At 38.5% G+C, this 14,581-nt stretch overlaps 1 protein-coding gene across 1 annotated transcript in view; it reads right to left on the reverse strand.

Moving 5' to 3' along the window:
* Positions 1–14,581, reverse strand: part of PPP2R3A (protein phosphatase 2, regulatory subunit B'', alpha) — a 118,757-nt gene that overhangs the window by 59,323 nt on the left and 44,853 nt on the right. Inside the window, exon 6 of the mRNA XM_005863541.2 lies at positions 9,726–9,800. Coding sequence (XP_005863603.1) covers positions 9,726–9,800 — 75 coding nt within the window. The remainder of the gene's footprint in view (positions 1–9,725; positions 9,801–14,581) is intronic.

The following is a 14,581-nucleotide window of genomic DNA, read 5'->3' on the forward strand; positions in this document are numbered from 1 at the left end:
TTGCTTAATAATTAATGGGTCAGAAGAATGGCTGCCAGTGTGATAGGATTTGAGAGAGCATTATTTTGGTTATTACAGCCTAATTCATTGGAGTCCTTAAGACAGTCTTGCAGGGTCTCTATAAATTCAAATACACTGTAATAATTTACATCCGAATCCTTATTTGGGCATTAACAATTTTGTTAGCTAGTGTTTTATTGAGTTGAACAGATATGAAACTATGGAGAAGATATTGGACAGGATGGGGCTGGGTAGCAAATGTGTATGAGATTGAGGATATGTGTGCTGTGGTTTAGGGGATAGTTGGAAAAGAAAGACAAGGCTGCAATGGAGGTAGGAGGCCACAGTGCATTCTTAACAATTTTACTTGGGGTTATTCCTACCCATTTAATTTTGATCTATTAGTTATTGTATTTTTTCCTCCAAAAGGAGGCAGAGATGAGGACAATTTAAGCAGATTTTTTGGGGGGTACTTTGGTTTTAATTGTCTAAATAACATAGAAATCCTGTATCCTTAGTGGTTTTATCATGAAAGAGGTTAGATCCTTTTAGTTTATTTTTAATTTTAAAAAAATATTTTATTGACTTTTTACAGAGAGGAAGGGAGAGGGATAGAGAGTTAGAAACATCAATGAGAGAGAAACATCGATCAGTTGCCTCCTGCACAACCCCCCACTGGGGATGTGCCCGCAACCAAGGAATATGCCCTTGACTGGAATCGAACCCAGGACCCTTCAGTCCGCAGGTCGACGCTCTATCCACTGAGCCAAACCGGCTAGGGCTTATTTTATTTTAATTAATCCTCACTTGAGGATATTTTTCCATTCATTTTTAGAGAGAGAGGAAGGGAGGGGGAGAGACAGAGAGAGAGAGAGAGAAACATTGATGCAAGAGACACATCGATTGGTTACCTCCTACATGCGCCCCAACCAGGGCCAGGAATTGAGCCTGCAACTGAGATATGCGCCTTTGACCGAAATCAAACCCAGGACCCTTCAGTCGAGGGCCAACGCTCTATCCATTGAGCCAAACTGGCTAGGGCAAGGTTAGATTCTTTTAAAATGCTATTTTAGTATAAGAACACAAAAGGGAAGACATTTGAACACCTATCCAAAAAGATCTACTGAGAGACTAAACTACCATTCTGCTTCTGGATTCTTTAGCAGAGTAATTCTCAAACAGAACAGGAAACAACTAGCCTCAGGATGAAGGTCCAGACTTCTGCTACCCAGCATTCCTCACCCCACCCCTGCTATCAGTGCCAACTCCTTCTGACCCTTCAGAATCTAGCTCAATTGCCAACTCCACAGGAAGCCCCAGAACAGGGGCTGGGGTAGAGCTCCATCTTCTGTGCTCCTACTGTCACCTGTCTCCTCCAGTCACCCTGTGCTTATATTCTAAACACTGGTGAACCTGACCATCACCACCTCTAAACTCTATTGCATGCAAGTGCCTGACATGGTGCTCTGTTATGTCAGATGGTAAATTGTTTGATAATTTTTTTAAAATTGAAGTTAACTAATATACATTAGTCAGGTGTACAACATAATGATTCAACATTTCTATATATTGTGAAGTGATCACCACAATAAATCTCCTTAACATCTGCCGCCATACATGGTCACAGAATTTTCCCCTACTTTGTGATGAGAACTTTTAAGATTCACTCTCTTAGCAACTTTCAAATCTGCAATATGGTATCACTGACTGTAGTCACTATGCTGTACATCATATCCCCAGATCTTATTTTATAACTGGAAGTTTATACTTTTTGACTCCCTTCACCCATTTCTCTCTGCTTCTGGCAACCACCAATCTGTTCTCTGTATCTATGAGATTGGTGTTTTTGTTTTTTTTTTAAGATTCCACATATAAGTGAGATCATACAGTATTTTCCTTTTTTAGTCTGACTTATTTCACCAACCCTAATGCCCTCCAGGTTCATCAATGTTATCACAAATGGCAAGACTTCATTCTTTTTGTATGGCTGAATAATATTCCATTGTGTGGAATTTTCTTTATCTATTCATCCACTGATGGATGTTTATATATCTTGGCTACTATAAATAATGCTGCAATTAACATGGCGTACGTATATCTTTTTGAATTAGTGTTTTCATTTTCTTTGAGTCATATGGAAATTCTATTTTTGATGTTTTATTTAAATTTTTAAAACTGATTAAAGGAGAGAGAGAGAGAGAGAGAGAGAGAGAGAAAGAAAAACACGGAGAGAGAAACATTGATGTGCCAGAGAAACATCATTTGGTTGCCTCTCACATGCGGCCCAACCAGGGATCAAACCCACAACCTGTGCATTGTGTATGTACCCTGACTGGGAATTGAACCCGCCACCTTTTGGTGCACGGTATGATGCTCCAACCGAGCCACACAGGCCAGGGCTATTTTTAATGTTTTGAGGGACCTCCATACTGTGTTCATAGTGGCTAGACCAATTTACATTCCAACCAACAGTCCACAAGGTTTCCCTTTTCTTCACTGATACTTATTATTTCTTGTCTTTTTGATAATAGCCAGGTATGAGATGATACCTCATTTTGGTTTTGATTTGCATTTCCCTGATGATTAGTGATGTTGAGCATCTATTTTTTCATGTACTTATTGGCCATCTGTATGTCTTCTTTAGAAAATTGCTTGCTAAATTAATGAGGTATCATCTCATAAAGTTTCAATGATTTCATACCATTCCTTGACCAACTTTCAGTGGCACACAGTGTAGACTTTTGTGTTACATTTGTGATAGAAATATATAGGTTGGATTCATAGCTAGTTGAATAACTCTGTTCAGAGTTACGAATAGAATGGACGCCAACCCAAGAAAAGTCTCTAATTAGTATTTTATATAAAGCAGTATTGTTGTCTATGACTTATAGATTGAATATAAAAAGTGTCTGATTTATAGATTGAATATAAAATGTGCAGAAAGGGTTAATATAGTCTAAATTATTGTGAAAGATATTACTAATGTAGTAATGCTTACTCTTGAGGAAAAATTACAGTGTAGATGTGTCCATGATCTGAATGGCTGATTATCAGGTGGAAGAAGCTGACTCTTTTTGTTATCTCAGAGGGCAGAACTAGAACTACTGGATAGAAATGCCCTTACACTGAAATGTTTCAATATAAGGAGGAGTTTCCTAAAATTAACTCTCTGAAGCAATGGGCTGTATGAAGAAGTGAAGTTTCTTCTCACCACTATTATTTAGGCAGAAGTTGTCAGGATTCCTGCATTAAGTGGGAGATGGAACTGCCTGGCGTTTAATTTCCCAACTGGCCCCAATCACTCCAACTCTGACTGAGGTGTTTCAGGGCAGAGAATGTGTCTTACTTAACACTGTATTCTTAGCACTAGCTTGGCTGAAGTTCATATGAAAAAGCTGGAGGACTTTTAGCATAGGAAATATATATATATATATATGCTTTTATATATATATATATATATATAGAGAGAGAGAGAGAGAGAGAGAGAGAGAGAGATTTTCCTCTGTTGACATTATATTTTTGTGCTTATTTCTCAATTTTGAATATAAATTTATCTTAAAGTCTAAGTTTCCTATCTCTATAAATTTTGTACTTATATACTCCTCAGATATATTTTTTGTTTTTATTCTTTCTTTTTATTTCTCCTCAGATATATTACTTATGGAATACTATTACACTTAAAATTATAAATCTTTAATGTGCATTTTTGCTTCTTATTTTACTCCTTTCTTGTTCTATTTTTTGTTTTTTTTTGAATTTTTAAAATTTGCATTTATACTGTTAAACATTTCCTATTTTAGCCTCTTCTAACCTACATATATAGTGCCATAAAAATGTACCTGGAAAAAAAATGTATTCTATTTTCCATTGCCTAAATCTCCTTATTGAATGGCCCCACTTCATCAGCACATTTATGTTTCCACATTACTGATTCAGCATTTTAGCTTACCGAGGTAGGGGCACCATCTAGTGGTGAGAACATGTAGCTGCTGGTTCTACATACATTTTTCCTTCTAACTTTGGTCTACCGCTTTTAAGGGAAGTAAAAAAGAAATTACTTTAAAAAAGATAGAATAAAAATTTAAAGTTAATAATAATAATTATTTACTGCCAGTGAGAGGAATGAAACTTGACAATTTTTCACTAAGAGATCTCTAGTCAACTTGATAGATAATTTGAATTGCAAGTCAGTTTCCTTTCTTTTTCTTTATCTCTGCTGAGTTGGAGACCTCTAATTCACAATTGTAGATCACCAGAAATGGGAGTACATGTTTGGTGGGTCTGTCAGATAGTTTTTGAGTAGATAGAATGCAGACACAAGTTACTGAGAGACTGCTCACTTGAAAGCAGATAAACATACTCATATGTTGGAAGTCTGGCTCTTCTACTTGGCAGGGTGTGATGAATGGATTCCTGATCCACTCTGGTCAATATGGCTCTGAAAAGTACTTCTCCATGGTATCCTGCAGAATTTGGACTTAAAAAAAATCTATCTAATAAATATCAGTTCTTTCTTTGTCAAGAGGAAAAATTCTCAAGGGGAAAGAGTTAAACTGTTAGTGATGAGCAGTCTCCAGCACAGTTTAGTCATCTCAGGAAATACCAGTACCTTGTCCTCAACAATTAAAATCCTGGCATTTCAGTCAGAAGTGATGGATTCGGGTCAATCAAGACACTGAATACATCATTAAAACACCATCTGGATGAGCCACAGAAATATCTTTTTATTGTTAGCACCAATGTCATAAAGAAGTATTTTCAATCTCATCACTTATTTTTAAAAAGCTCATGTGAGCACCTCTTTCCTCAAAAGTCAGCATATGCCAGTTGGGATAAGCGGTCTCTTATTTACTGGCAATTTCTCTGCACAGCATGCAAACTCAAGGGCTACAATTTGCTAGTATTTCCAATTTTCATTTTCATTTGCTATCAAGTGGCTTACTTCTCCATTGCCAACTCTTCTCTGGAATAAAGGAGAATAATGGAGTGACACAGGTGCAATCTCTTATTTGGGTAGTGACGTCCATATTTACTGTGTGCACAGTTGGTGCTGTCTTTCTAGCCTAAAAATAGCTACAAATAAACAAACAAAAAAACTTTTTTTCTATAGCATAGGTTTTCAGTGATAAATAGAAAATAAAAGTTGCCCAACTATTCTTCATTGTATATGTGTCACATATAAGCTAATACTGAGTCATACTCTTGTCATCAGTTTCTTCCAACCATAAAGTGAAATAACTGAATAACTCTATCATGCAAACAAAATATACAGGGTGGGACAAAAGTATGGTTTACAGTTGTGAGAACATGAAACACAGTTTATTCTTGTATTATTATTTATTAATTACTGTATTATTTTTCATACCAACAACTGTAAACCTACTTTTGCCCCACTCTGTATTAACTGTTCTATACTGTGTGTCACTGAGATTACATAACATTCAGTAAGGTCATATGATAAATTAATTTTGCTTTTTCTGAGATATTTATCATTAATTCTGAGGCTGATCTTTGTAAATACATTGGGAGTAGAGTGATCTCATCTGTTTTTGCCACGAGAAGGGTAGAGAATTATGCCTCACTAATTTGGCCACTTTTATGCCTTTAATGATAACATAAATTAATTTTACACTAGAAAGCTTATTTTATATTTTTCTAGAAAAACTCACTGTACTCTGAAATAATGTAAAAGTTTCAATGACTGCATGCCATTATCTGACCAACTTTCATAACAGAAAAGGCACTGGAGAGAAATGATAACCAGTCCAATAACATTTTGTTTTCAGATATTCACTGTGATACTTTTTATTTGTACTTTTCTTTTAATGGATGGTAGTATGAGATTATCACAACAGCAGATACACTTATCTCAGTACACACAGATTCACATTCTACCTTCTCAACTGGATCTTGTTTACTGTTTATGTTATAAGTAGAGGCCTGGTACATGGATTTGTGCAGAGGTGGGGTCCCTCGGCTGGCCTGTGGGGATTGGGCTGAAACTGGCTATCTGACATCCCCAGAGGGGTCCTGGATTGCGAGAGGGCAGTTCTCGGGTGATGCACCCTGGAATCAGGCTCCCTCCTCTCTGGTTCCGGGTGCATCACCTGAGAACCACAGCTGCCAAGTCACCACAGCTCTGTAGCTCCTGCATTGAGTGTCTGCCCCTTGGTGGTCAGTGAACATCATAGCTATCATAGCTACCGGTCAGACAGTTGAACGATTGGCCGGTCGCTTAGGCTTTTATATATATACTAGAGGCCCAGTGCACAAAAATTTGTGCACTTGGGGGGGAGGGGGGGTCCCTCAGGTCACGAACAGAGCAGGGCGGATAGGGAGGTTGTGGCCCCGCTCCCTGTTACACACAGAGCTGCAGGGCGATCAGGGGGTTTGGGCGCTGCCCCCTGTCACGCTGATCTGGTGCCAAGAGGCCTCGTGGCTCCGCTGATCCCGGTGCTGGGAGGCATATTACCCTTTTACTATATAGGATAGAGGCCTGGGGGCCGGCTGGTTTGCCCTGAAGGGTGTCCTGGATCAGGGTGGGGGTCCCCACTGGGGTGCCTGGCCAGTCTGGGTGAGGGGCTGAGGGCTGCTTTCAGGCTGGCAATTGACTGAAGCTCCCAACCGCTCCTTGTTTTCTTTTTTTTATTCTGGGCCAGCTTTAGCTCTGGCTCTAGCTCTGAGGCTTCCGCTGCTATAATCGAAACAATGTATAACTCTAGCTCTGAGATCCCGGCTGGCTGAAAGCTGATTTCTGGGGTTTTGTTTAGCTACTACATTTGCAACATAGTACATAGTTTCTTAGAGTTGTAGCTCAGAGGCCGTCAAGTCAGGCGGGGGTTGGAGTCCGCAGTCACTGCAGCAAGCAAACCTCATGTTCGCTTCCAGCTGCCTGGCTGCCGGCCGCCATCTTTGGCTGACATTAATTTGCATAAGGATATGCTGATTAGCCAATGAAAAGGGTAGCGGTCGTACACCAATTACCATGTTTCTCTTTTATTAGTGTAGATATATAGATGCTGTTTTGAAATAATTGTCATTATTTCATCATAAGTACTTTATACTTTAATACTACATCTAAATAATGGATTCATTTCTGTGAATCTGGGATAAAGCAGCATAAAACAAATAATAAAGTATAAATTTTAAAGATGTAAATAATAATATACAAATGCGATTGACCAATGTAGTTCTTTTTGATTAACAATTAACACAATAGAATTTCTCAGAAAATGTGAATTCTATGTGAATAAAGTTGTTTCATGGCTTTTCACTCTGAAATTATAAAACTTCCTTGGGGCCACTTGCTAGATGACCATCAGACTTAAAAACCAAACTAAAAAGTGTAGAGAAATAAAAATGATCTCTACTTTGTGATTCTGTTCTTTACATCTTTTCAAAGAACAAATTTCAATAAAAGGTCCTCTATAGAGAACATTTTCTGTATTGGTAGAAGGTTGTACTAGATTATCTCAAATTCTTATCCAATTCTTAAGATCTTAGATTATGCTACTAATATACCCGAGTTTATGGAACTGTCAACAATTAGGACCCAATAATTCCTTTTGGGATTGTAGCCAGAATTAATGTGTAGAATTCTTAAGCATGAATAATTTCACTATTCACTCAATAAATATTTACTGTGCATCTATGATGTGCCAGGCACTATTCTAGCTATTGGAGATACAGTAGTGAAAATATAAAGAAGTCCCTGTTCTCATGAAGTTTATAGAGAAGGAGATGGACAACAAACAAATAAAAAATTTAAATATCAGACATGAATTCTATGTGAACAAAAAAGAGCTAAGAAGGAAATAAAGTAGAGCAAAGGAACAGGGAGTAAAGGGGAAGGGAGCAGAGGAAGAAGAAGGGCAAAGAATGTAGAGGGTGACCAGGAAAGGCCTCACTAATAAAGAAATATCTGAGCACACATCTGGATGAAGTAAGGGAGCCAGTCATGTGGAAATCTGTAGGAAGAGCATTCCAGGCAGAGGAAAGAATAAGAACAAAGCATCTGAGGCAGAAGTTAGTATTTTCCAGACACTGAGGAGGCCATTGTGGCTGAAGGTAGGATGGTAGGAGATAAGATCAGAGGGCAGGGCATGTGTGGGTGGATTATGGAGAGTCTTGGCAAGGACTTTAGTTTTTACTCAGAGTGAGATGGCAAACCAGTGGAGGGTTTGAGCAGAGGAGTGACATGATCTAATTTACATTTTCAAAGGATAACTCTGCTTTGTGAAGACTAGACTGTAGGGCAGGGGTCCTCAAACTACAGCCCTCGGGCCACATGCAAATACAAATATTGTATTTGTTCCCGTTTTGTTTTTTTACTTCAAAATAAGATATGTGCAGTGTGCATAGGAATCTGTTCATAGTTTGTTTTTTTTAAACTATAGTCCGGCCCTCCAACGGTCTGAGGGACAGTGAACTGGCCCCGTTTGAAAAGTTTGAGGACCCCTGCTGTAGGGCAATGAGGGTGTAAGCAGAGAGACCAATTAGAAGTAATGCAAGTGAGAAAGAAGGGTGACTTGGCCCAGGTGATTGTGGTGGAGGTAATTTAGTATAGTGTGGTTAACAGGAAAAAATAACTTCTGAAACAGTCTTACATGACAGTGACACCTTCTGGCTTAAAGTCTCGCAAAGTTTTATTGCAGATGAAAACAAATTGTGAAAGTCAAGAATGAAGTTCCTACAAGGATGGAAAAAACCCAGCAGTTTTCTGTAACTCAACAGAATGCAACAAATCCATGGCAAACAAAAAGTACCTTAAGAATGAGAAGGTTTTCCTCAAAGGAGACTGGCATATACTGGGGAATCTGAGCCAGAGACAAGGGCCATCTCACTTGAGTGTGGCCATGAATGTGAAGTGTGAGTGGGGCTCATCTTTGGAATTCCTTTGAAGATAACCTGGGAACTAGGACAGAGAATGCCTGACGTGGCTGCTATATGCACGGCCGGCCTGTGTGCTCTCATTCATAATTCATGGCCTGCCTGTGACTTATCAAATGAGCACACATCTGGATGAAGTAAGGGAGTGTGTCATGTGGAAACAGAATGAGGGAGCACCTCACAAAGAAGGAGATTGTAATTATGTTATTGTAATTCTTACATGATTTGTTTTCTAATTACACACAAGCTATTTTTTTAAAATATATTTTTATTGATTTCACAGAGGAAGAGAGGGAGAGAGAGATAGAAATATCAATGATGAGAATTACTGATCGGCTGCCTTCTGCATGCCCCACACTGAGGATTGAGCCCACAACCCTAAATGTGCCCTGACCGGTAATCGAATCATGACCTCCTGGTTCATAGGTCGATGCTCAACCACTGGGCAAAACTGGCCAGGCCACACAGGCTATTTCTTAATACCAAGTCCACTTCTAACTCTGAGGTACTACAGATACATCTTTTTCTTGAAAGACTTGAAAATTCTTTTCAGTATTATATGCAACTGGGTATCAATATTTATGACACAGCAAAAGGTATACTTCATAAGACCAGACAGAATGAAAATATTACTTTAATTTTGTATACAAAAGATCTCTTAAAGCACTGGATACATATAAGAAGGAAACAGATCACCTTCCTTCCTTAAGGTGATCTTAAAATAATCATTATAGCCCATGTTTCCTTTTGCATAAAAACCTGAAAGCTTGGATAATAGGTAGTGATAAAAAGGAGACTCATAGAGTTATATTAAGACAAAAGAGGACTCAGCTTACCGTGGTGATGTAGCGTGAGTGGAATTCTGGAGCATCTTTCAGGAACGTGAGGCCAGGGTGTGTATCCACCACATCCTGAAAAAGAACAAAACCAAAACTAAATTAAACACATAAAACTCCACTAATATGCTTCTTCTTCCTTTCTGTAGAAATATGCGTCCTTTCTGTAAAAATAGTGAGCAAACTCACTATTTTAGAATATTGAACAATGCACTTAAAATTTAATTAATACTTTATTAAATTCAAATTTTATCACAAGTATACTTATGTGTGTTTTCAATATGCATAGTACATTTCAATAAAAAGTTAAAATTTTAATTTAGCTACATTTGGTGATTTATGAATCAAATATTTTAGAGGTCAGTATATACCAGTGATGGCGAACCTTTTGAGCTCGGCGTGTCAGCATTTTGAAAAACCCTAACTTAACTCTGGTGCCGTGTCACATATAGAAGTTTTTTGATATTTGCAACCATAGTAAAACAAAGATTTATATTTTTGATATTTATTTTATATATTTAAATGCCATTTAACAAAGAAAAATCAACCAAAAAAATGAGTTCGCGTGTCACCTCTGACACGTGTGTCATAGGTTCGCCATCACTGGATATAGTAGTTCTAACATCAAGAATGTCAGGGAAATTCATCCCACAGATCTTGGTAGAGATTGCTAAATGAAATTTACACAGAAAGGATGACAGACACAAGCCAACTGGACTGATTCTTTCTTAACCTATAGACAGAAATTTTTTTGGGGAAAAAAAAAGCCACGTAACCAAGTAGCTTGAAATCTATGTTAAGTTGTGTGAGCCAGCTAGCTAATGTCCATCAAAATAACTGTGTGGAGAAACCTGTTTTCAATTTCGAACTTTATTTATTTTAAAATCTGATAATCACCCTGATGAGCACTGGGGTTGCTACCGAAGGGTTGCAGGTTCCATCCCCGGCCTCAGTTGGGGCACATACGGGGGGTGACCAATTGGTGTGTCTCATATCAATGTTTCTCTCTCTCCCTCTCCCCCTTCCTTTCCACTCTCTCTAAAAAAAAATAAAAATCTATGAACATGAACATAAGCACTGCAATACCACAACAGTCAATCTGATAACCGAGATGGCTACTAAGTGACTAATGAGCAGGTAACATATACAATGTGGATATGCTGGACAAAGGGATGATTCATGTCCAGGACAGGCTGGCACAAGATTTCATTATGATACTCAGAATGGCCTGCTATTTAAAACTTATAAATTATTTATTTTTAGAATTTTCCATTTAGTATTTTCAGATTGTGGTTGAGCATGGCTAACTGAAACTTTGGAAACCACAAATAAAGATGGGGGACTACTGTAACTCTCTAAGAAAATAGGAGATAAACTTCCTGAATTAAAAAAATATATATACACACATATATATTTTTTATTTCAGAGAAAAAGGGAGTGGGAGATAGGGATAGAAACATCAATGATGAGAGAGAATTGTTGATTGGCTGCCTCCTGTACGCCCCACACTGGGGATCGAGCCCACAACCCACACCTGTGCTCTGACAGGAATGGAACCGTGACCTCCTGGTTCATATGGCAATGCTCAACCACTGACCTACGCCGGCTGGGCAACTTCCAGAGTTTTTAAATGTCTTTATTCTAACCTTTTATTTGACTGATAGCTTGGCAGGACATAGAATCCATTTCCCCAGGTTTGCCAATGAGAATCTAATACCACACTAATTCTTGTTCCTTTCTTAAGGTAATTTTTTTTTAATCTCGGGGAACTTTTAGTATTTTCTCTTCATCAGTGTTTTTCTAAAATTTCAAGAGGACATATTTATGTATGCCTTTTCTTATTCATTGTGCTTGGCACTCAGTGGCTCCTTTCAACCAAAAGACTTGTGTACTGTATTTGATTCTGTAGGCAGTGACTAGAGAGAGCATGAGGCTGGTGTGAGAGGGTCATATTCTATTTTTAATCAGCCACTTGTTACACAGCGTGCTGTGTTTTCCCCAAGGAGGAAAACAGGAATTCCAAGAATTCGCACTGGGTACCTGCTCTGTGGACCTACCCTATCACCCCAATCTCTCCATCCTATATTGATGATTCTGTATTATAATTTGATAAGTTCCTCCTCTCTATTTTTCTCCTTCTTTCTTCACAGACTCCAGTAAGTTAGATGTTGAAACTCTTAAATTGGTCCTCTATGTCTGTCTCTCTCTTTGCTTCTCTCCCTGTGTGTGTGTGTGCATGCATGCATGTGCATGCCAGAGATATCCTTAACTTCAGTTCCCAGGCCTTATGTTGAAATTTTAAATTTTGATATTTATATTTTAAAGTTCTAACAGCTTTTTTTTTGTGTGTGTGGTAGCATTCTGTTTTCGTAACATTCTATTCTTATTTTATATAATATCTCAAAATATAGAAATTATTTTTTAAAAGACTTTAATTTTTAGAACAGTTTTAGATTTACACAGATAATTGAGCAGATAGTACAGAGTTCCCATATACTCTGTACTCAGTTTCCTCTAGTACTAACATCTTATATTAGCATTAGTTATAATTAATAAAACAGTCTTGATACATTATTATTACTATTATTAAAGGCTACACTGTATTCACATTTCCTTAGTGTTTACCTAATGTCTTTTTTCTGTGCCAGGATCCCATTCAGGATCCCATATTACATTTAGTTGTCATGCCTCCTGAGACCCTTAAGGCTGTGACAATTTCTCAGACTTTCCTTGTTTTGATGACCTTGACAGTTTCGAGGAGTACTGGTCAGATACTGTCTAGCGGTCGCCAAACGGTGGTCTGAAAGGTTGGCGGCCGCTGGTCTACGAGGTTCCTCTATTGAAATTTGTCTTAACATGCTTTATTGTTTGTTTTGTCGGTTTGTTTATGTTTGTAAGTACATACCAGGCTATCCTTTATATTTGGGAACCAGGTAAGGAGTCAACTGTCAATTATTCTGTACACCAACCTTCAATGAATCCCCATGTCTAATACTTCTCATTAGATCTACTAACCCTGCGTTTATCGCCTCTCTGGGATCCTAACAAGCAGTGTAAAGCAGAGTAGCTCACTTCTCCACTGCAGCCCATGCACAGTACCCCATTCTGGGCTGTGGTTTCCTTAACCTGCATCTTCTTTCTAAGATATACTGAAATCTCTTGTACATTGATATTTTTCTCTCCTCTGTTCTTCTCTACCATCCCATTCACTTTCATAGGTTTATTCCTTTTAAGTTTCTATATTTTAACTACAGATTAGTTTAGGGAAAAAATGGAAGGAGAATGTATTTATTCATTCTGTCACCTTTCACCAGAAGACTCCACAATTCCACTTCTTAAATAATAATAAAAATTCTCCTTCCTAGATGGTGTTGCTTAATTGTTAGAGCATTGGCCCGTCCACCGAAGGGCTGTGGATTCACCGAAGGGCACATCCTGGGTTGCAGGTTTGATCCCTGGCCCCTGTGGGAGGCAGCTGATTCATGTGTCTCTCCCACATCGATGTTTCTCTCTCTCTCTCTCTCTCTCTCTCTCTCTCTCTCTCTCTCTCTCCCCCCCTCTTCTTCTCTCTCTTTCCTCCCCTCCCTCCTTTCCACTCTCTCTAAAAATCAATGGAAAAAATATCCCCGGGTGAGGATTAACAACAGCAAAAAAATTTTCCGTAGACTTAAGGAAATATAAATGTCCACTAACTCATAGTTTTGTTGTTTGTTTGTAATTCTCTTGGTATAGGTTTAATTTATATTCCTGTCAAAGCTTCTGATAAAACTCAGTCAAGCAGGGAAAAGAATTCACCAAAATGAACCTTTCATGAAGGGACTATATGCAGAGTCATGGGCAGGTTAAAGGAACAAACAAGGGTATAGTGAGGAACTGAGAATGAGCAACAGAATAATACTGTTACCATCCTAGGACCAAAGGGACAAGAGGAGGAATAGAGTTATGGGAGCCGATACTCTAATACTATGGAGAAGGGGCTATATATAGAGAGATACAGTTACTGTGCTAAAACAGAAAGTGGGGGAAATGCCAACTTATCTCTCCTCTCCCCTCTCATCTCTTGGCAGGCTATACTTTGGCCAGACCAACCCAGAAGCTAGTCAGGAAAGGGGACCCAAAAGATGGAGTTTGTAGGAGTCAGAGCAGGGCCAAGAATGAATCAAGGGGTAAGAGCAGGGGTCCTCAAACTACGGCCCGCGGGCCACATGCAAACACAAATATTGTATTTGTTCCCGTTTTTTGTTTTTTTTTTACTTCAAAATAAGATGTGCAGTGTGCATAGGAATTTGTTCATAGTTTTTTTTTTAAACTATAGTCCGGCCCTCCAACGGTCTGAAGGACAGTGAACTGGACAACTGTTTAAAAAGTTTGAGGACCCCTGGGTAAGAGTAAGAAGTGGATTGAAAACTGGTATTAAAACAGAACATTTTAGCCCAGCCGGCGTGGCTCAGTGGTTGAGCATTGACCTGTGAACCAGGAGGTCATGGTTCGATTCCCGGTCAGGGCACATGCCTGGGTTTCAGGCTTGATCCCCAATGTGGGGCATGCAGGAAGCAGCTCATCAATGATTCTCTCTCATAATTGATGTTTTTATCTCTCTCCCTTCTTCTCTGAAATCAATAAAAATATATTAAAAAATAAACCAGAACATTTTATTAGAAATATAGTTTTAAAATTGAATATTTGAATTTCACAAACTATAAATAGGAATATGCAATGTTGGATATCTACACTAATAAAAGAGAAACATGGTAATTAGTGTACGACCGCTACCCTTTTCATTGGCTAATCAGTGAGTATATGCAAATTAACTGTCAGCCAAGATGGCGGCCGGCAGCCAGGCAGCTGGAAGCGAA

This window comes from Myotis brandtii, unplaced genomic scaffold (assembly GCF_000412655.1).
Source record: "Myotis brandtii unplaced genomic scaffold, ASM41265v1 scaffold18, whole genome shotgun sequence".
Lineage (NCBI taxonomy): Eukaryota > Metazoa > Chordata > Mammalia > Chiroptera > Vespertilionidae > Myotis > Myotis brandtii.